General features: G+C 43.2%; 1 protein-coding gene across 1 annotated transcript in view; it reads right to left on the reverse strand.

The window, feature by feature from the left end:
* The window catches only part of FAXC (failed axon connections homolog, metaxin like GST domain containing), a 42,342-nt gene that overhangs the window by 9,732 nt on the left and 8,982 nt on the right, over positions 1-23,628 (reverse strand). Inside the window, exons 3-5 of the mRNA XM_006118430.3 lie at positions 9,658-9,854; positions 5,957-6,174; positions 1,410-1,526 (exon numbers count right to left, since the gene is read on the reverse strand). Of these exons, the coding sequence (XP_006118492.2) occupies positions 1,410-1,526; positions 5,957-6,174; positions 9,658-9,854 (532 nt within the window). The remainder of the gene's footprint in view (positions 1-1,409; positions 1,527-5,956; positions 6,175-9,657; positions 9,855-23,628) is intronic.

Here is a 23,628-nt window from a genome sequence, read left to right on the forward strand (position 1 = left end):
GCTTTTGCGCAAAAGCACTTTTTGCAGAAAAGCGTCCGTGCCAACCTAGACGCGGTTTTGCGCAAGAAAGCCCTGATTGCCATTTTCACCATCGGGGCTTTTTTGCGCAAAACGGTTCTCAGTTGTCTACACTGGCCCTCTTGCACAAAAGCATTTGCGCAAGAGGGCTTTTTCCCGAATGGGAGAGTCATTGTATTTGCGCAAGAACATGGACGATCGTACATTAGATCGTCAGTGTTCTTGTGCAAATTCAAGTGGCCAGTGTAGACAGCTGGCAAGTTTTTCCGCAAAAGCAACTGCTTTTGTGGAAAAACTTACTACTTTTGCAAAAAAAATTGCCAGTCTAGACGCAGCCAGTATGTTTAATACTCCAAATTTGATTCTGTTCCTCCAAATTTGTTATTACAGTATTTAGCCCTTATACAGGACCAGATGCTATCCTTCTTCTATTATAGAGTACATCTACACAGCAACATTATTTCGAAATAACTAGCGTTATTTCAAAATAACTTAGTCCACATCTACAGAGCAGTTATTTTTAGATAATGTCAAAATACTATCAAGCTGGAGGACTTACTCCGAATCCTGTAACCCTCATTGTACGAGCAGTATGGGAAGTTGGAGGAAGAGTGCTCTATTTTGAAATAAGTGCTGTGTAGATGCTCCCAATTTCGAAATAAGTTATGTAATTGACATAGCTCAATTTGCGTAGCTTATTTCAACCTGCTGTGTAGACGCACTCAAAACTACTTCCTGGCACACTCCTCCTTACAGTCTATCATTTTTTTTAATATGCAGTTTTGCTCTGAAAATTGAAGATGTAAAATGGATCAGGGAACTTAGGGGCTTTTATATTTTTCATGTGTCTATGACTCCAGATCAAATGTAGACTCCAGACTCATCTTGCCAATAAAAAGGTGGGGGGGGGTTTCTAATTGCTAGTTCTGCAAAATTACTCTAAATCCAAAAATCAGCATGGGTTCCTTTCTCTTCCTATATCTGCAGCAGTCACAAAGGTTCTGGGATTTCACTGGGGCTACTTGCAGAGTATGATACTATTCAGTGTAAGCAACAGAAGCAGAACCTGGCCCATCATGATTTCATCATTGAACACTCTGAAAACATTCATTCATTAATAGAGCAAAGGCCAAAATTCTTTAAACAGAGTGCTGTAGAGTAACCTACCAAGTACAGCACTAGGAGCAACTAGTGTGAAGAATATAATGAGGAAAAATGAAGGCAGCTTTGAATAGAAAGACAATATTACAGAGTACATCAAAGGACAAGCCCTCTAGTTGAGCTTCTAGGGCTCATTCTGCATATTATAATGAGATCTCCTTGAAAGCCTAGGACTACAAGCAGAGACTACTACCAAAAAAGAGCTGTCCAAATCTCTACGATTGTCTTACCTTTGATTAGTCTCTCAGGTCTAGTCCCTGGTAATGTCCACATTGCTTGAGCTAGGTGCCCAAAGACAGTGGCATCAAGAGTAGAAAGCTTTGGTCCCATGATATACTTCTTGTCACCTGTAAATGGTAAAATGGTGACCAGTTGTAGACCAGCAGGCACCTCCCCCAACTATAAAATGGATTGCATCTTTTTAACACGCATCTCACTGAAACAATGTAACTGGAAACTGGCATGTTCCCCAAAAATATCAAATACTGGAATCTATGCATGTGGGTCAAATTCTGGCTTAGGCACAGAGAAGGTTCCCAGGAACAGACTCCATTACTGCAATGTAATCCTGTGGAACTCAATTGGCTAACTGATCTATACTGTTACAGAATCACCAGCCCTTCCTGTACCCCTTCTTTCTGCTACTCCCTATGCACTGAGTTGGTTTTGCTGCATTCAGGGCTTTCCATGCTATCAGTAGTGGTTGAATGTATGAGTTTCTCTTTTCAGGGAAAAATCAAAGCTGACCCATGATTAACGTCTTTGCTAAAAGGAGCTGGCAGCCCAGTGTCCTGCACTAGTCTTTTACTAGTGGAGATCTGGTTTCAGGCCTTTCCTCAGATTGCAAGTGAAAATGAGAGTGGTGACTTCAGTTAAAGGATTTACTTAATATCGGTTCAAATCCAAACTGTCACCCTATTCAGTATAATTGGTAACTACTGCTCAGAAGAGGCCTAGTGCTGGAATAGCCAACTATGTTGCAATTCCAGACTAGTGTGTGCCCCTGAATGGGAACAAAAACAGTGCAATGGGTGATTCTGGGTACAAGTCTTCAGAGTCCCATAATGCCCAGAGTCCCCAGAGTCAATCTCTTCCTCCCTCCCTGCTTGAAAGCAATGACAAACAATCTTTTTTGCACCCTTTTGTCTCTGGCTATCCATTCTGTGCAAGCATGGATCCTGTTCTGCTGAAAAGAGCTATGGTAATCATTGCAAACACCTCATGTCTTATGTCATATGTCCAGAGCCTAGCCTAGAGCCCTGGGAGCGAGGAAGAATGTGAAGAGGCCACAAATACACACGTGTATGAAATCTCTAAGTGGAGCACTTGGCAGATGCTGGTGGCAATTGATTCTTTTGGCACAGTCGTATACTGGTGCCATGAGACAAGCACAGATTGGTGGGACCACATAGTTATGTAGCTACGGGACGATCACCAGTGGCTGCAAAACTTTTGCATGCGTAAGGCCACTTTCATGGAACTTTCCAAACTGCTTGCCCCCACCCCCGAAGTGCAGCAATACCAGAAAGAGACCCGCTTTCTGGGGGCAATTTCCCTGTGGAAGCTGGTAACACCAGACAGCTACCAGTCAGCTGGGAATCAATCTGGAGTGGGTAAACTGCCGTGGGGTGAGGACTGCTGTGACCCAAGTAGCCAGGCAATCAATACCCTTCTCCTATGAAGGATAGTGACTTTGGGAAACATACAGGACATAGCAGAGGGCTTTGCTGCAATGTGGGTTCCCTAACTGTGGTGGGGCAATAGATGGAACACACATCTCTAACGTGGCACCTTTCAAGAGAATACATAAACTGCAAAAGGTACTTCTCAATGGCATTGCAGGCACTGCTGGATCACAAGGGCCATTTCTTCAACATCAAGGTGGGATGGTTGGGAAAGGTACATGATGTGCACATCTTTAGGAACTCCGGTCTCTTCAAGAAGCTGTAAGATGGAACTTTCTTCCCAAACAGGAAAATTGCCATCGGAGATGTTGAAATGCCAATAGTGATCCTTGAAGACCCAATCTACTCCTTGCTCCCGTAGCTCGGGAAGCCCTACACGGGCAGTCTGGACTGCAGTAAGGAGCAGTTAAACTACCAGCTGAACAAGTGCAGAATGGTGGTAGAATGTGCCTTTGGATGTTTAAAGGGAAAGTTTCTCAGTTTACTGACTATGTTTAACCTCAACAAGAGCAACATTCCCATTGTTGCGGCACTCTGCTGTGTGCTCCATACTATCTGTGGCAGTGAGGGGGAAAATTTTAGGCTGGGGGGTGGGGAAGTCGAGGCAGATCACCTAGCTTCTAATTATGTGCAGCCAGACTCCATGGAAGTAAAGAGAGCACATCAAGGGGCAATGCAAATTAGAGAGGTTTTGGAAAAAAGCGTTGTGAATGACCAGACAATGTATGTTGCTCTTAATGAAGTGCCCCCTGCATTAAGTGTGCTGGCCGGTAAACCTTATAAAGTCCCCCTCCCCCCACCTCTGTTCAACACAAGCAATAAAGATACTGTGGTTGAGAAAAATATGCATCTTTACTGAGGCAACACAAGGAAGCAGAGACAGAAAAGGAGTTAGGGGGAGCTTTGGGAGGAAGGGGGGAACAAGTGCAAGCAGCATACTACAGTCCCCCTGTCCAGCAATCATTGGTGTAGGAATGACAGCCTTCTATTTTGGGAGACATACCTGGGAGTTGAGTGGAAGGCTGCCTTTGTCTCCCCCTCTCTCCCCCCGACATACACATACATCCTAGGTGGCTGGGAGGGGACACTATGGAACTTGGTGAGGAGGACATTTGATTCAGCATGTATTGGACAGGGGCTCTGTGCTCTATCTGCTTCTTCTGTACCTCCAGCAGGCAGCTAAGCAGCTCTGTTTGCTGCCACACAAGATCTCTTCCTGTGTTTTGAATTCATGTTCCTTGCATGCTTTCCTCACCGCATGCACCATCATTCTCCTCCACGCATTTAACTGCACCCTATCCATGCAGGTGGATTGCATTTGCTCATTGAACATGTCATCCCTATTATGTTTTTGCCTTCGGATCTGTGCTAGCCAAACAGCTGCAGGAGCTGGGAGAAGTGGCCACACGCTCACTGTTGCACTCGCCGTACCAAAAAAGCGATGGGCAAACTTTAGAGGAGATACACTGTAGAACACAGAAGCTAATCTCTTAGCATAAAAGAACATCTGTCCAACACAATAGGCATGTGTTATGTTCAAGGCTAAAGTTATGTTTTTAAGTGCCCACTATGCAGCAGGTACAGCACAGAGATCTTAAGGAAACAGCTGGACTCGACTTGATAGCAGGCAGAGTGTGGAACAGGTTGGGGTTCACTCGTTTGCATCTGCTTTGAAAGCATGCGCAACACAGTGGCTGCAAATAGCAACTCCTGCAGCTAGGCAACCATCTGCGTTTGCAAAGGGGAGCCATGGTGACAAGGCAGGGGCTCACATGGTCACTGGGGAGTCTGCAGGAGGGAGGGGGTGTACTGCCTCAGTGGTACCAGTTACAAAGCTTCTCCTGCTTCATCCAGGTTGCCATGTTTGATGTCAGTCTTCTCCGAAATCATACCAAGTGATAAGCAATGGATGCTGACTAAATGTGGCCATAAACCTGGACCTTATGCTGCAATGCTTGGTGCTGCAATGATGCCAGCTCATCTACTGCTGGCTTGGCATGGAAAGGTCCTAACGTGGAGGATGGAAGAAGGCCGGCCTCCCCAGAAATCCTGTGAGATGGATGAAAGAGTACCTCTACGAGACCTTCATAGAGATGTGCAGGGAGGATTCCCACTCCATTTCCAGACACGTTAACAAACTATTGCAGGGAGGGCAGAATGGCCGCCACAGATCTCACCCAACTGCCTTAACCCACTTGTAACATGATGAAAAATGTCAACTCACCAGAAGTGCCCTCCCAGACATCAGGGCCCAGCAGCCAGCTGTCCCAGGAGGAGGGGATTGTCTCCAAAGATATAAAAAGGTTCTGGCTGTCGGTGAGATCAGATTCTCCACTTGCCTGCTGACCATTCTCCTTTTCCTCTTCCTCATCTACACTATCCTCCCTGCTGTTGCCTGAGGCTACCTGAAGAATCTCTTTGAAGGTATCTTGCACCTAAGCATCCTAAAAGTTCTCTAGACCTCTGATGTTAATTTTTAAGGAATGTTGGAAAACCAGGAAAATTCAAGGAACATAATTATTGAAAAGGGGTATTTCTTCTGGGGTTTCGCAGAGATCAATTACCTGGAAGTAAATATAAAATCTGTAGATAACAAAGACTGGAGGAATGGTAAATAGTGAGGAGGAGAGGGCTGTGATACACAGCCACTCAACCAGCTTGAGTGCCAACCAAATAACAGCTATAACCTGTTAGTAAACAGCTTGCTCAAAGCATGTGAATGCCAATCAAATTCCCAACTTTGTCAAAACAATTATAATATCTACAAGGGATTTTCCAACACCAGCTTTACAAATATTTGTTGCCAGAAAGCCCTGGGCAAAATTCTGCCCTCACACACAAACACAATTCCCAGCAAAAATAACAGGAGATGAACTTATGCCTCTGGTGGCAGCATTTGGAAATATACATGTACAATAGCAGCAAGAAAAAGCAACCGCCCCTTAACTCAGAAGACAGACATGGAACGATAGTGCCATAACAGGCAGTATTGTGTTTCCAAACTAGATAATGTTTAAATGGCTTAGCAGAGAGCATTGCCAATAAATCTAAGTGACTGTGCTGAATATAGAATATAATGGGTTGTACATTACCTAAGAGGCTTGCTAGAGACCGCATGTCTTTCTCCATCAGCTTGTATATTTCTTCTTCCGAGAAGCGGCCAATACCATGGCCATACATTTCTCGTTTCACAATTCCTTTCGTTAGGTGGCACAGAATCCACTTCAGCAGGTCACTGAATGGGCCACTGCATGAAAGCATCTTCTGGGTCTCATGGAGATTGTCCACCCATTGGCAATAAGCTAATGTCCTAGAATGTGGTGAAAATAACTTACAACGGTGCCACACATTGACTCCACAACAAAGTAGCCCGCAGAAGAGTTTGATGAACAGCTTCCATAACTCCTGAGGCCCTAAGGATTATTGGCCTGACAGAAAGCTAGCTGTGTGGTAAAGTACGCATCTGTGCCTGTGGCATAGCAACCAGAATACTAAACGTTGGCCCTCGTTCTGAAGTACTTGTTCACACAGTAAAGCACCTAGTCATGACAACAGTCCGACTGAGATTCATGAAATTAAGTGGCGAGGAGTCCTGTGGCACCTAATAGACTAACTGAAGTGTTGGAGCATAAGCTTTCGTGGGCAAAGACCTACTTCGTCAGATGCATGTGAGTCTTTGCCCATGAAAGCTTATGCTCCAACACTTCAGTTAATCTATAAGGTGCCACAGGACTCCTCGCCGTTTTTGCAGATTCAGACTAACACAGCTACTCCTCTGATACATGAAATTAAGTGCTACTCAACGGAAATAAGGGTTTGATTTGAGTCCTAGATTAGCACAGCAAAGTGATGTGCAAACTGAATCAGGAGTTAAACGCTATGATGCACATTTGACAAAACCTTCCTGCCTATCCATTCCCTTTGGCTTATGCTTTATTTTTACTTTGTCTAAGTAGTGACTCTATGCACTGCTGAAGCCTGCCAACTGAATCATTTTGCTGCAATAATATAATCCTCATAATAGGTATTTGTTTCAGTGGCCCCCCGTTCTCCTCTCAGTTTTATTATGGCTTAAGCAGAAAATTAATTAATGTAAGAGATTTATGCTTTGTCATGTTGGGTTATTTTTTTTTTTTTGCATTTTATCCTCTTATGACATGCTTTACACTGAATGAGATGATTTCGAAGCAGCTTTGCTGTACTGCAATGTATATGTTTGGTTAGATGGGAGATGTGTTCTCTTAAGAGGACTCTTTATTAAATTTGCTTCCCCAAGTCAAAATCTTCCAATTCTCACTGGAATTGCTGGTCTTTATTACTCTTCCAACAGGTTAAAGAAAAGTCTTTTTTTTCCCCCTTCAAGAAGCTTGTGAGAAAAGGAACAATTAATCTGGAAAGTGACAGTCATCGTAAGTACATATTGAACCATCAAGCACACCTGCTGCAGGTAACAGGATTATTGTCACCAACTTCAATGGGAGCAGGAGCAGGGGGGTTAAAAGTTATCCATCAGAGGAGGAGGTCAGAAGAGCACATGCAGCCTAGCGTGTTTGGGAAATACGGGTTGTTTATGGACAGGCTCTGTAAAGAAGCTAATGTATAAATTCTTAGTTTCTGGATGTTTTCTCTGCTGTACCATATCTTTAAGGTAATTTTCCTTTCATTTCATCTGGATTGACATTGACTATTCCAGCGGGGGACATATCAACTAAAACCATTTTTGAAGGCAGCTTTAATCTGGCCTCAGCCTATGAAGTATGTGGCATGTCCCTGTTCAAATCTCTCAGTGTCAGGTGAATGTGGGACTTGAACCAAAAGTCTCCCACATCCCAGGTGAGAATCCTAGCCACTGGGCTCAAAGTTATGAGAGAGGTCCTCCTTCCCCTAGCCTCTTGCAGAAGTGCTATAAGCATTTAACAGCAATAGAGCTCCCATTTCCTTACTGCCTAGACGTAGGTGCCTATCTTAGTGAGAAGGGTGGGGCCTGATACACATCCCTCCTGTCATCATCTCTTAGGGTGTCTCTACATTGCACTGTTATTTTGAGTTAATTAGCTTTATTTCAAAATAATGCAAGCATCTACAAAGCCATTATGTTATTTTGAAATAATGTCGAAATAATAGGCGGCTTATTCTGAAATCTGTAAGCCTCATTCTACGAGGAATAATGCCTATTACAAAATACCTATTTTGAAATAAGGTGTGTGTAGATGCTCCACTGCTGCTATTTGAAATAGCCCCTCAGCAGGGCCATTCTAAGTTATTCCGCCGCAGTGCCTCCTGGGCCTCTAAATCGAGACAGCATGTCTACATTAGGGAAGCCTGCCTTGGACTAATTTTGAGGCTTCCCTGCAGTACAGACGAGCTATTTCAAAATAAGCTATTTCAGAATAACTATTCCGAAATAGCTTTTTTCAAAACAACTGTGCAGCGTAGATGTACCCTTAGAGGCTAATCTAGGTGATTCCCTGCCTAGTCTGCTGGCTTTTGTGAATCACAGTCTAAGAGGCCAGTCTCTCCCCATCCAGTGTCTTGGATCCTGGGCACCTAACTCAGACTTTGTGATTCACAGTACATTCCTATGATTTTCTAAGCATCTAAAAGGTAGGCACGGTGACATTCAGTGCCTCAACACCTATGCAATTTTGTGAACTCCAGCCCAGCTGCCCTCAACTGCCAATGAAGTCAAAAGTTCCGATCCTGAGACGTATCAGGCATATGCAATGCCTACTGAAGACACCTGGAGTTCCAGGTGCTCAGCATCCTTTCAACAGTTGGCCCAGTGAGAGTGGAATACCTCAGCAGGGGGCATTCAGCAACATACAAGATGAGGCATCACGGAATGTACTCTTAAGCTATGCATGTCAAATAAGTGATAATTTTCATGATTTATGACAAGGCTCCCCAGAATATTCATAGGTGTTTTGTTGTACATATTTTTAATGCAATGAAATCACAATGGGAACCCTCGCTCTGCTTTTAAGTGCCTTACTCAACAAAACAGCTGATGTCACATCACAAGTAGGATCCTAGATGAGTCACAGTTGCTGTGTCTACTCTTAGATCTTTGCTGGTGAGTGGGAAGACTCATTTTTGTGAGTGTAAATGTGAGTATTAACAACACGAGATTTAGTGAGGTTTTATCACATATTACAGTTCATGAGGTATTAAATGACTTCACATCTCTCTACAAACCAAACAAAGAAAGAAAGAAATCCTTTGATTTGAACTTTAATTCTTGCTTCACTCAGCCAACAATACTGCACCCCATTACAGATAGCGGAAGAATAACAACAAAATTCTCTTAAACAAAGACAGTGCAAATATATTTTTTCAATTAATACAAAATATTGTACTCCTGTCACCTATTAATCCCAAAAGCTGGATTTTTCTTTCTCCCTTTTAGCAATAACACGTTTATTAAACAGTGTGAAATTTAGCCGATTATTAACCAGCCCAATCCTGCAGTTATTTTTCATAAGCCACTGAAGCAATATAGGTGAAAGGGCCACAGTATTGACTTGTTGTTACTCTCCTTTATAAACTTACAGATGGACAGAAGGCCCAGTTCTGAACTTCATTTGCAATGGTTTTACACTTTTCAATGGTATTTACTCCTGCTTCACACAGGCACAAGTAAGAACAGAATCAAACACCAACTCTCTCAGAGTGAAAATAGCACAGCTCAGCTCCGAGTTGTTTGAAAAACAAAGCAAGCATTTATTTCCAAACAAACTGTGCAGCACATGTTTGATAAGCTCAAAACAGAAGTAGCTTTACCATGCAAGCTTACCAGTAGAAATGTTCCTCCACCATTTTTGTCACTGCTCTGGAAACAGCTCTTTCATGTGGACCAAGGTTTTTATTTAAGTTCACTCCGAGTTTCTCTTCCAAAAAGTCAATAATGAACTCAGTGCCAGACACTTTTTTGCGATTGTATTCAATCCAGGGCATTTTCCCTTGAGAGGAAAGTTTTCCATCAAAATAGTTCTAAGAAAAGAAGCAAGTAAACAAAAACAAAAAAAACAAACACACACACAAAAAACACCCTTCAGCTTCTGTTTGATCAATAAAAAGTTTTCTTTAAAAAGGTGCCAATACCCAAAAGCATAAAATCAATATCCACCATACAGTAACTATCAAGCTAGAGACAACCTTACTCTCAATGGAAATGAAAAATCAATTTCCAGCATAAGTAATTTCTAGCCAAAATAATGTGCCTGTCATTGTTTTTGTTTTGCTTTTAATTCCAAACAATGGGACCAAACATGAAAGGTGTTATGGACCTTTCCTGCCATATATAGTGTGAGTTAGTATTATTAATTAAAGGCCGATGGGGATAGAAGTCCATAGGCCTAATATTCTGGACAATTTTGTATCACAGACAAAACAACAATAATATTTGGTACTAGTGGCTCCGGACAGAATAACTAAGCAGGTGTTAAAAGTTTGTTCTAGAGTATATTTGGGCTTAGGCAGGTTCCCTGCCTGACCTGGCTCCATGCAGCCCCTGGAAGCAACCAGTATGTCCCTGAGACCCTCTCCGTGCAGAGGTGGCCAGGGCAGCTCTACACACTGCCCCAACTCTGAGTGCCAGCTCTGCAGCTCCTGTTGGCTGGGAAGCAAGAGCACCATTTATGGTGGGCTTAGGGGGCAGTAGCCCCTCCTTCCCAAGTTTGAACCCCCTGGACTTCATACTTGAGGTCTGCTTAAAGTTGCATGTCTTGACTCCGGAGGCAGTTCTTAAGTGCAACATAGTTTGAACTGCATGCAGCTTTGTCTTTGGGGCAGGGAGTTTGTTATAAAAAGAGGAAGGCAGAGGTATTAAGAATAACAAAAGGCTGAGCATTCCAGTAATTGAAGGATCATTAGATCATCATGAAAACATTGCCGGGTACCTCACTTAAAAGATAGGTGGGGGAAGAGTAGGAATGAGTGTTGTACTGCAGGGATCTGCATTTGGATTACTGTGTTAAACTTACAAATGTTCTTGAAAAAGGGGTGAACAGGAACTAATCCTGACTGCAAAGAGCTACAATGGGATTTCACGAAATTGGGTGATCAGGCAACACAAAGGCAGATGGAATTCAGTGTCGATAACTGCAAAGTAATGCATACGGAAAAATATAATCCTAACTGTAGATACAAAATAGTTGTTACCACTCAAGAAAGAGATCTTAGAATCATTGTGGATAGTTCCCTGAAAAAATCTGTTCAATTTGCAGTAACAGTTTAAAACCTAAAAAGCTAACAGAATATCAGGAATCATTAGGAAAGGAATATATAATAAGACAAAATACCATATTGCCTCTACATAAAGTGCTTGTATGCCCACATCTTGAATGCTGTATGCAGATCTAGTCTACCCACCTAAAAAAAGATATATTGTGTTTGGAAAAAGTACAGAAAGGGCAACAGAAATTATTTGGGAGTAAGGAACAGCTTCCATATGAGGAGAGATTAACAAGACTGAAACTTTTCAGCTTGGAAAAGAAATGACTAAAGGGGGGATATGTTAAATGTCTAGAAAATCATGAATGATTTGGAAAAATAGAATAAGGAAATGTTATTTATTCCTTCACTAGCATAATACAAGAAGCTGACCCACTTAAATTTATAGGCGGCAGATTTAAAACAAACAAAATAAATTATTTTTCACAGTCAACTTGTGGAACTCTTTGCCAGGTGATGGTGAAAAGCACAAACTATAACAGGGTTCCAATAAGTACAAAATAAGTTCAAAGAAGATAGGTCCATCAATGGCTACTAGCCAGGATGGGCAGGGATGGTGTCCTTAGCTTCTCTTTGCCAGAAGCTGGGATTGGGTGAAAGGGGGATGCATCATGATGACTGCTTCTTCTGTGTATTCCTTCTGAAGCACTGGGCATTGGTCACAGTCAGAAAACAGGATACTGGGCTAGAAGGACCTTTGGTCTGGCCCAGTATTGCCATTCTGATGTTAAATAGAGCTGAAATATATCTGTCCCTTTGCTGTAACCCACTATACCTCACTTCCCTGAGATAGAGCCCAGGAGTCCTGATGGGGTCTCTCTCTCTCCACAGAGTTAGTAATGAAATAAGAATATACATGAAAATGTTAAGACTAACTGGTGTCCCTTAAGTGACTTGCCACAAGATGTCAGAATACGTTATGGTTAGAGCTGAATGGGTCTAATATTTATTTAATTTTTATGCTTTATATAGGAATTAGATACAGTGCTCCTGTCAGCTAACTACTAAGTTGTCTGCCAAAAAAGTAGAGTTTTCCAGTACCTTGGTAGCTCCTGGATAGAGATGATTCATGCGGGGGAGAAGAGGGCAGATGGGATTGGTGTCCCCCTCTCCCCATTTGGTGCTTGGCTTGTACTGAGAATGCTCAGTAACACTGTTGAAGTCTCTGTCCTAAGTCCGGCCTCCCCCCCCCCCCCCCACCTCCATGCTTTCACTTTCTCCTGTCCCCATCACAGCATTTACAGGTCACACACCCACCCCAAAATCTGAAATGGTGTCCCTGCTGGTATAGCAAAAATTTAAAATTTTAGTATTTGTATAAGAATATAATTTGTTTATAAATTCTGTATTCTTCTATTTCACCCTGTTTCTCATGATTAGACAATGCCTGCATTGCAAACTAAGCTGTGTTTTCTAGTAACTATGGAATCCTTTGTTTGGAATGGTCTTGCTCTGTAAATAGTTTCTTGTGAAGAATGTGTGTAAAAGTCATCAGAAAGGTCCATATGGTCAAAAAGTCTTGAGATACTTGGAGATGATGAGAGAACATCCGTGGTGCCGAAGGCTGGATGAAGGCTGACAAAGTGAGCAGAATAGCCCAGCCTTGGAGACAGACAGACATTCCAAAGGTGAGACCACAAACAAGAGATAACGAACCCTGACCACAGACATCAAAGGATAACTGTGGGGAGACACCAAGATTAACATACCAAGGACTGGAGCATGACACTGCAAACCCCATAGACTCAAATGGGAACTTACATATATAAAGTGGAGGGCTTTTGCCATTACACTCGGGTTCAGTCCTGCAAAGCCAAGCCTCGGAGGAGTCTCAGAGGAACCCCAGCTCCTCACTCAGGGTACATCTACACTGCAACACTATTCCAAAATAACTTAGTCTATGTCTACACAACAGTCAGTTATTTCAAAATAGTGTCTGTGGCGGCGCGTCGGGGTCCCCCACCTCCTGCACCCCCGTAGTGGCACAAACAGACTCCACCAGCCAGTAGAATAGAGGGAGTTTATTGCTTCTCCAAGATACAGCACAGCATAGATGTAATCTGGTTACAGGGCAGGCCTAGGATGCCTCAGCCCCCCTTGAGATGGGGGAGACTGGGCCCCTAAATTCCAACCCCTTTCCTAGGCTGCTTCCTCCATGATACCAGACAGACACTGACTGTCTTCCAGCCCTGCCCCCCAGCCAGCTGTTGGTCTCCGCCCTCCTTCCTTTGTCTCCCTCCCTGAGAGGCTGAGCCTGGGAGTCTGGGTTAATACACATTTAGGAGAGTCAGTGAGAATCTCCCATCACAGCGCAGGGGGACCCCGGGTCACAGAGCAGACAGCCCCCCCACTACATCACAGTGTCAAAATACTGTCAAGCTGGAGGACTTCTGACTCCGACTCCTGTATCCCTCTTTGTACGAGGAGTAAGGGAAGTCAGAGGAAGAGTGCTCTCTTTCAAAATAAGTGCTGTGTAGCTGTGCTCTACTTTGAAATTGACATAGCTCAATTTGCATACCTTATTTTGTATTAAGACCTGCAGTATAGATGCACCTTCAGTCATCCTTGCCAGCAAGATGGACTTGAGCCATGACAGACTGGTAGCTATACACCATCTGCAGGACCTGTGTGTGTGTATATGTGGGGGGGCTTGTGTTTATAAAGCATATGCTAGCTGCTTTGATATTGTATTCTTAATAAATGCAGCATCTTGCCTTTTCCCCTAGAAAGATCCCATGTGCTTCTTATAAGCATAACAGTGGGAACCATAGATAATGAGAGCTGTGGGTGCGGCTCATGTGGGAGAGGGCAGCGCATAGCATCACCAGGTTAACCCTACACTTATTGGCCGCAGAGACATATCAATCACTTCCAGGAGCTGCATGAGGTGTCTCTCAGAGCCTACATCCCTCACTACATCATGCTCCCCACCCCCCCGCCCCGCCTCAGGTGGGAACCCCTACAACAACCTAACTCCCTCCAAGAGTCCACACCCTGCACCCTCTACTGCACCCTAACCTTCTGCCCCAGCCCTTAGCTGGCTCCTGCAAGTCCCTGAGGCCCTCCCCAAAGCCTGCACCCCAACCTTCTGCCCCAGGTAGTGCTGCATCCCACACCCAAACTCCTTCCAAGAGCCCAAACCCAGCAGCCACTCCCTCATACTGAACCCCCTGGCTCCATCCTGGCACCCTCTCTGGCTCACCAAACTCATCACTGATGTCACGTTATTGGATTTTAAGGGGAGCAGCCGGATCACTGCTGCGTCCATGGGGGAGGGAGAGCAGAGTGTTTGCCCCAAAGTCTGTACAAAGGGGGCCATGTGAGGTGTCAACTGAAAGCTTATGTCCTACTGATTCTATGTATGCTATTCATATACTTGTGTGATGTTTGTTTTCCGTTAAAAGCATTTTCGGAAAAGCACGTCTAGATTGGCAGGACGCTTTTCCGCAAAAGCACTTTTTGCGGAAAAGCGTCTGTGGCCAATCTAGACGCACTTTTCCGCAAAAAAAGCCCCGATCGCCATTTTCGCGATCGGGGCTTTCATGCAGAAAACAGTACTGTGCTGTTTACACTGGCCCTCTTGCGCAAATCATTTGCGCAAGAGGGCTTTTGCCCAAACGGGAGCAGCATAGTATTTCCGCAAGAACACTGACGATCTTACATGAGATTGTCAGTGTTCTTGCGGGAATTCAAACGGCCAGCGTAGACAGCTGGCAAGTTTTTCTGCAAAAGCAGATGATTTTGCGGAAAAACTTGCCAGTCTAGACACAGCCTGAATGTTCTCTGCCTGAGACAGAGCAATGGGCTTGGGCTGCCTGTTGTAAAGAAAGATTGTTCAGTCAATGACTATGCTAATTAGCACGGCCCCAAGGACAATGGCTCTCAAGACGCTCAATATACACCTGAGGAATGCGTTTGGAAACCTGCAACCAATCAGGGCATAATGGCTGCATGTGAAACAGACATGTGAAACAGACAGGTCACTTGACCATGTGACCCACTCCAGCTTGGAAGGTACCAGGAATGGATATAAAAATGCCATGAGGTGGACTCCATCTTGTCTTCAATTCTGCTCCTGATCCCAGATGCAGCCTTGCGAGAGACAGAGAGCTGGGAAGGATTGCTGGCCCATCCTGACATACGATGTACACCAGAGACTTTTAAGATAGCAGTTTGTAATCTCTCTACTGAGAGCCTGCATCAAGAACTTGGTGATTGATGTATGTAATATATTCTCTTTAATAACCTTACTCTCAATCTTTTCTTTCTTTTATTAATAAACCTTTAGATTTTAGACTCTAAAGGATTGGCCCAGCGTGATCTTGCGGGTAAGATCTAAAGTGTAAATTGACCTGGGATCTGTGACTGGTTCTTTGAGACCAGGAGAACCCATTTGGAGTAGGCGATATTGGGTTCTATAACCCCTCACTTGTGTGTAAGGCCCGGGGCTGATTGTGGCACAGGGGTTTTGCTTGTGAGGATTCCTGCTAGCCGGATTGGCAGCTGAAGCGCTCTGTGTGACTGGTTTGTGACCTGTTTGGGAAAGGTCTCCAGTCTGGTGCTGTAAGCAGTCCTGGTTTTGAGCAATTCGCCCGGAGTGGGCAGCCTCAGCAGTGCCCGGACCCGGCCCAGTCTGTCACAACTGGTCTCACACCAGATCCTGCACTCCCCTTTTCCAGACCCCTCTACCTTCTAACCCCTTGACCCATCCCAGTGAAAATGAGTGAGTGAGGGGGGATGCACTGAGCAGAGGGTAGGGGCTCAAGGAAGGGGTGGGGCAGAGGTAAAGTCTCAGAGAAGGTGAGGGTCAGGAGTGTTCAGTTTTCTGCAAATAAGAAAGTTGGCAACACTCCCACAGTAGCACTCTTCATCTTAAAAGCACCATATAAACTCTAACTAATGATATATTTCTGCAGCCCTGAGAGGCAAATGCAGCTAATCTGCATACCCACTAACCCCCATGGAAAGTGGGTACAGTGGGAACAGGAACGATCTAGATCAGCGTTTCTTAAAGTGATCCGCAAAACCACTTTGAGAAACCTACTAACTGGCCTCGTTGGTTTGTTTATTTACTGGCACCGTGGCCATGGACCCTTGCGGCTTTTGGCTCTGTTTCGTCGTTTGCAGCCAAGGGGAGCCACGGGAAGCGGCGTGGACCTGGGCACTGTTTCCCGAGGCTCCCTGGCCGCAAATAAACAAACAAGCGTGGCTAGTTAATAGGTTTCTCAAAGTGGTTTTGTGGATCAAGTATTCCTCCCTTCTTCCAGGCCTTTAACAAGCATCTGGGCCTCTCATTGGAGAGAGGGTAAGTATGTCTTTACCTACGACTCTGACATTTCCTGGTCTGCAAAACTTACTCATCTGAAGTCAAGGTTCCTGCAATCAGACCCACAAGAGCCCAACGGCAGGAGTTCCGTTAAAGTTAGCAGGGCTCAGAATGGAAGCATTAATCCCCATTTTACAGATGGGGAAGCCAAAGCAGAGAGATAGTATGGGGAAGGAGTCAGGAACGAAATGCAGGAATTCCTGGCTTCCATTCGTGTCAGTAGATTAGACCACAACTCTCTTTAATGACAAGTTTGCTTAATCCTACAAGCACAGGTTTGAGCTGCTAAATTTTTGTTCTTTTATTTCCTTTATTTAAAAGGACACTGCCAGCAATCTTACCAATTCTCATGATTTTGTGGCAAGTTTTGTGATACCTGGTCTTCTTAAAGACCCAGCTCCTGGAATTATGTTATTACATACAAATCTCAGCTTCCGTTTAAAAAAAAAAAAGACTAAGCTACTAGCCTTCACAGCTGTGGTAAAAAGCTCAAATATGTGATCCCTAAAGGCTCAAAATGAGCAGCCAAATAATAAAACCCCAAATTTATTGAGTTGGGGATTTTTTTATTTTGGTTTTTCTGTACATATTTTATGATTTTAAGCCATGATTTTTGAAGGTTTGGGATTGGTAATACTATTCCAACCAATTTATGCCTCAAAAATTTAGCTTCCACAAATTCACTTGAGGTAGGAGATAGATAAACACTCTGTAGCAAATAGTGCTAGTGTCTCCAACTCAATGGAAATTCAGCAGGAGATTTTCTTTGGGTGGCACTTCACCCTGGCTACATTTAAAAATACGGACATGTGGTACATTGCAAATATGCATGTCTTTCCCAGACATACCCTCCTTCTGGATCAAAGAAGTATTGGGGAACATTCCTGGGAACAATGTCTTGTGGCTCTATCTAGTCTTGGATTTCTGCCCAGACACAGATATCCTGATATGAGAATAAAATGATATCATGTGGCACGCCTGATCTCTAGAAATGCAAAAATAAAAGAGTGGAAATTATCTGTCTAGTGTAGTGGTTCTCAACTTGTGTAGCTTTGTGGGCCGCATCTTACAAAGAAGGCTGATAGAAGTTAAAAGAAACGGATCAGTTCTATAGAACTTTAAAAAAAAAAGCTAAAAAAAAATTCTATACAATGGTGTAAAAAATATAGAAGGAATCTCATTCTTATTCAATTCTATAGGATTTTAAAATTGTTTCTACAGAACCCTACTAAATAAGGTACAATACTACTGGTTTAATCACTATTAAATGTCATAGGACTGTTTCATTTTCCTCTTATGCCAAAAATATCCATATTTTGGGTGTTTCCTTTTAGCTTTCATAAAATATATATTTGCATAATTTTCTTTATGCAATAATTAAAATCAATGTAGCTTGCATTCACAAAAATGCAACATTCACCCAACATTAAGGGCATACATTTTAAACTTAAATACAGAAGTTAAAATTTCAGAATCAAAATCAAGAAACATATTGCAGAATAAAATCTGCTGAATCTTAGGTTTCTTACAGGGCTTTTTTATGTTTTCTCACAATTTGATTAAACAAGAAACTGAGATATAAGGCTTCTATTCCTTATCCTGTGATATTTTAAGATGCCCTCCATCCCTGAACAAAATCCCTTATGCTACATCTGAAGCAGATATCTTTAGACCAAAAACCTTTATTTTGTCTTGTCATCAAATATTTATCAGAAGCTCACTTAAGAGCCAGTCCAGCTGAAAATTAAGGCAAGTGGCTGTGGTGTTGGTACATAAAAACAAACAAATCTGCTCTAGTACATTAACTTTAACCGTAATCTACACAAAATTTAAAAAACAATGAATAGTCTAGCAGCATTCATTGTTTTTAAAGTTTTTCTAGTTACAGACTAACTCGGCTACTCCTCTGAAGCTCATAAAGCAATTGTCCTAAGAGTCCATGGAAAGCTCATTTTATGTAGATGGAATTTACAAACTGAAAGACAAAACATTTTGGTGTCCTTTTACTCTGATAACCAGGAAGAATTAAACCTAATATTTCCAATAACTGAAGTCTGTGTTTGTGTCCCTTTGTATCTATTCTGAAGACAAGCTATTTCTTAACAGACCTTCTACAAATATAACATTTCTGTTGATTTTCTACTTTGTCAGACTATAAAAAAAATCCATATATTTTGAATAGTCTATTTTACAGAAAACCCAAAATTGTTTCCTTCAAACCTAACTCCTCAGAGGATATCATCAAAGTTCAACACCTGGCATAAAAAACTTTTGCTGCATTATAATTTTGCAATTTGCCTGGAGTCAGAGGGCAGCATGATGTAGCTACATTGCTGCTGGAGCACGACAGAAAATGAACTGCAAATCTGTGGGTCACAATTCCTTTTCTACTCCTCCCATCAGCATCAGGGGGGAAGCACATTACCTTATTCCGTTTTGTGAGAGCACCTTCTGTACACCTAGCCCTGGTCTACATTACCGTCCCGTTATTTTGAAATAAGGGACTGTTTTCCATGAGAAATAACACTTATTTCAAAAGAGCTCTAAGTCGAGGTAGCACATCCACATCTAGGGAGCATGCCTCAGACTAATTTCGAGGCTTCCCTGTAGTGTGGACATGCTGTTTCGAAATAGTCATTTTGGGAGTTATTATTTCAAACTAAGTTATTTCAAAATAATTTCCTAGTGTAAACATGCCCCTGGAGAGCTCCGGTGGAGAACAACTGGGGTGCCAGAGCCCCGCTTCCTGCCCATTATCTCACACAGGAAAGCATCGGACAAACAGTTCCTGTTCTTCCCCCGTCAGCTCACCAAGGCCATAGTCACAATTTGAGAAGGGCAGAGCAGGGAGTAAAGTTGAATCTTCCCTCTTTCCCTATGCAGCTAAGTGGAGAAAGTCTAACTCTTAGTGATTTTTAGGGGGGTCTGATTTCACACGAGTGCCCTGAAGTACAAGGAGGAACAAGGAACAACATTCACAGACACCAACAGAACAATCAGGCCTGCTCAAGATGGCTTTGGAAAAGTAAGCAATCAGTAGCAATGTTTAGGACAGAAGGGCTGGCAAAGCCATTATATGCAACAAGCAAACATATCTGCCCAAAACAGCACAATGACTTGTTGGCAATGGTCAGTAAAAATGGACAAGGAATTCTAGAAACAAGTGAATGGGTCAGAAGTCAGGCAGGCTCAGAAATGGCCTTGCCACATTGAGTGGGCTGAAAGTGACATTACATGGGCAGTACCAGCTGCCAACATACACTAAATTCAAGAAATTCTAGCAAAATGAGGTGTAAATGTCACTGTCTGCTTCTCTAGGATATTTATATGTTGGGAGGAGGACATTGGATAAATTCACCAGATAATTACTCTCCAGTGATATTAAGAGTTGTACTGCAGGGAGTACCAAATGATCTAGTTCTAAACTGTCATACTGCTACAACCCAGCTCACTGGAGTGTCTAAGAAGTTCTAAATGTTCCCCAGCAGCTTAATTCCCTTTTTTGTACTCCACCTTTTTTCTGAGGGTGAAAGTGGTGGTGTGATTCCAGCTTGGGAAGATAAAGTAGGCTCTGTTCCAATGGAGCAAGCAGTGGGAAAGGCAAACTGCCCTGAAAACATACCTGCTATCTGAAATGAGAATGTACTCAAGCAGCTAGACACTCCAGTAGCTACATTCTATTTTTAGCACCCTGGTTCAATCAGAGCTACTGCGGGTATGTCTCCTTGAGCTAAGAAATATGACCAAGCTCAAATTGTTGACATATACAGGCAGTCCCAGGGTTACATACAAGATAGGGTCTGTAGGTTTGTTCTTAAGTTGAATTTGTATGTAAGTCGGAACTGGTACATATTGTAGGGGAAACTCTAGCCAAACATTTCTCCAGAGCTCAGTTTTATTCTCCCACACTTCACTTCCCTCAGTCCTTTATTCTCAAGCTGAGGTGTCTGCTGAGAAAAGCCTCTCCACGTCTGCCTGGTCTGCTGGGGGGGGGGGCGCTAGCTTCGCGTCTCCCTGGTTTGCTGGGGGGAAGCAGCTAGTGCAGGGATGCCTCACCCCGTTTGTAAGTAGGATCCGATGTAAGTCGGATCCATGTAACCCGGGGACTGCCTGTAGTTAATTACTACCCATAGATGCACCTTAGCACTAAACTCCTTGCAGGATGGTAGAAAAAGAATCTTCACTGATTCCAGAGAATAGCTCTGCTTCTGTAGCTTACAGGTATAGCACCCTAGCCTGGGAGAGAAAACGAGATCTTCAAAAGCATTCAGCGTTAGCCTCACTCTCTCCCCACTTAAGTTAACAGCAAAACTCCTATTTATCCCCTGTCATGCTTAAAAGAAGGTTCCATCTTGCATCCATGGTGTTAGCATAAATCAGCAATGCAGCTGAAACATGGTTATATAGATCCCATCAGCACTGTACGGAGAAAAAATGGAAAAACTGGAAAATAGCTGTATTATTTGTTATGAATATGGTGCGTGCCTCTGTCTCTGTCTGTGATGGGCTATTTGACTATGTAGGTAGATAAAAAGGGTTATTTGAGGAATAAAGAAGGAATGATAAAACAATGACAAGATATGAGACCTACAGAAAACAAGGTGAAAGTTATTTATTATTGGGGAACACCCTCCTACCATGTAGGATGAGAACAGTTTATTCTCCCCAATGCTAAATCTAGGATCAGATAGTGGGTACCAAATATTAAATGACCTTGGGCCAGTGGGTGGCCAGATGCTGCCCAGAAAATGTCAGTGAGATCTGGCAAGAAGAAAAAGAGAGAGTGTGTGCCTGTTGTGAGCAGACAGTTCTGTTTTTCCCAGCCAGAGATGGGGATTAGCTGGGCTGAAGGGAATTTACAAAAATTGGCAAGAAAAGGCTAAGACATAAGTAAGAACCAGGGATAAAGGCCTTTTGTTGTTTACCCTTTAAACTAGACTCTCCCAATGTTCATGCTCTGGTGGCTACATTCTGTTTTAGCACCCTGGTTCAATCAGAGCTACTACAGGTATAGTAGCTAAAAATTATGACCCAGCTCAGAGTTGACATATCATTAGGTACTACCCACAGAGCACCTTAGCACCAAACCTTTGGGGGAAGGCATACATACAGCTTTGCTTGGAAGATGTTTCTGAGTTACTTTAATCCACTTGAAAAACTGAAAAACAACAAATAGGCTAGCAGCACCTTAAAGACTAACAAAACATGTAGATGGTATCATGAGCTTTCATGGGCACAACCCACTTCCTCAGATGACCGGAGTATTAAAAGTCCAGATCCAAGAACAAATAAGGGGAAAAGGAGGAGGAGAAGGAAAGAGGAAAAGAAAAAAAAGTGAATTAGATTGTTCAAGTTACAAGAAGTTGATAAGAACAATTTGCACCTCTTTAAGTACCCATTGGTTGGTTAAGTCATTTGGATGTGAAAGGTAGTGTGCAAGCCAGCCAATGTCTTCATTTGTTCCTCTCTAATAGGGATCAAACTTGTAAATGAAGTTAAGTTCCAACCCTTCCCTGTGTATTTGGCTTGTGGAATTGGCCTGAAACAACACAATGACTTTGAGATCCATTAATGAGTGCCCAGGCAGGTTAAAGTGTTCTCCAACAGGTTTCTGCGTGTTGCCTTTTCAGGTATCTGATTTGCATACATTAATTCTTTCCCATACAGACTGTCCAATTTGGCCAATATACATGGCAGAGGGGCATTGCTGGCCTTTGAGGGCATACATAGAACACATTAGTGGATGTGCAGTTAAATGAGCCCTTGATGTAGTGGCTGATGTGGCTGGGTCCAGTGTTGAAATCGCATGTGCAGATGTGTGGACAAAGTTGGCACCAGGGCTGATTGCAGGGGTGGGTTCTTAGATGAATATGATGGAGGTGTGTTGTGTGGTTACTGGAAAGAATTTGTTTGTTTTAATCAACTTGCTGGTCATGAGTCCTCAGAAAGAAACATCTGACCAGATCCCAATGCAATTGGACTGATGACTTAGCACAATGGGGAAATGGGAGCTACAGCTAAAAGTGGTTGAATTATATAGTTCCACTCAGAATGAGGTGCAGGGAACTAGGTCTGTCACCCACTGGGTGCACTAAAGAGATATTAGAAGGGATCTAAGGCAGAATTTGTCATATAACTATGACAAACCATATCAGGAGACATTTATTAAGTAAGGTATAAGCTTTTGTGGATACTTGGGTGGAAGTTACAGAAGCAGGAGTATAGATAAGGGAAAAGCCACACCAAATGCTGTGAATGACACAATTCACAGAATCATATGGTTGGAAGAGACCTCAGGAGGACATCAAGTCCAACCTGATACTCAAAGAAGGACCAACCCTAACTCAATCCTCCCAGCCAGGGCTTTGTCAAGCCGGGACTTAAAAACCTCTAGGGCTGGAGATTCTACCACCTTCCTAGATAACCCATTCCAGTGCTTTACACCCTTCTAGTGAAATAGTTTTTCCTATGGTTCAACCTAGACCTTCCCCGCTGCAACTTGAGACTATTACTCCTTGTTCTGTCACCCTGAGAACAGACTCTCTCCATCCTCTTTGGAACCCCACTTCAGGTAGTTCCAGGCTGCTATCAAATCCCCCATGACTCTTCTCTTCTGTAGACTAAATAAGCCCAAATCCCTCAGCCTCTCCTCATAAGTCATGTGTTCCAGCCCCCTAACAATTTTTGTTGCCCTCCACTGGGCTTTCTCCAATGCATCCACATCCCTTTTGTAATGGAGGTCCTAGAAGTGTACTCAATACTCCAGATGTGTCCTCACCAGGGCTGAATAAAGGAAATAAAGGGTGTGATGCTCCTCCTAATATGCTGTTAGCCCTCTTGGCTACAAGGACACGCTGTTGACTCATACCTAGCTTTTCATCCACTGTACTCCCCAGGTGTTTTTCTGCCGAACTGCTGCCTAGCCAGTCGGTCCCCAGCCTGTAGCATGCTTGGGATTCTTCCATCCCAAATGCAAGACTTTGCACTTCTCTTTGTTGAACCTCATCACATTTCTTTTGGTCCAATCCTCCAATTTGTCTAGGTTACTCTAAATCCTATCCCTACCCTCCAATGTATCTCCCTCTCCCTCTAACTTAGTGTCATCTGAAAACTTGCTGAGGGTGCAGTCCATCCCTCATCCAGGTCCTTAATAAAGATGTTGAACAAAACATCCTGTTGAACATTTCATCCTGACTTGATTAACTT

The sequence above is a fragment of the Pelodiscus sinensis genome, chromosome 3 (assembly GCF_052426305.1).
Source record: "Pelodiscus sinensis isolate ZL-2025 chromosome 3, ASM5242630v1, whole genome shotgun sequence".
NCBI lineage: Eukaryota > Metazoa > Chordata > Testudines > Trionychidae > Pelodiscus > Pelodiscus sinensis.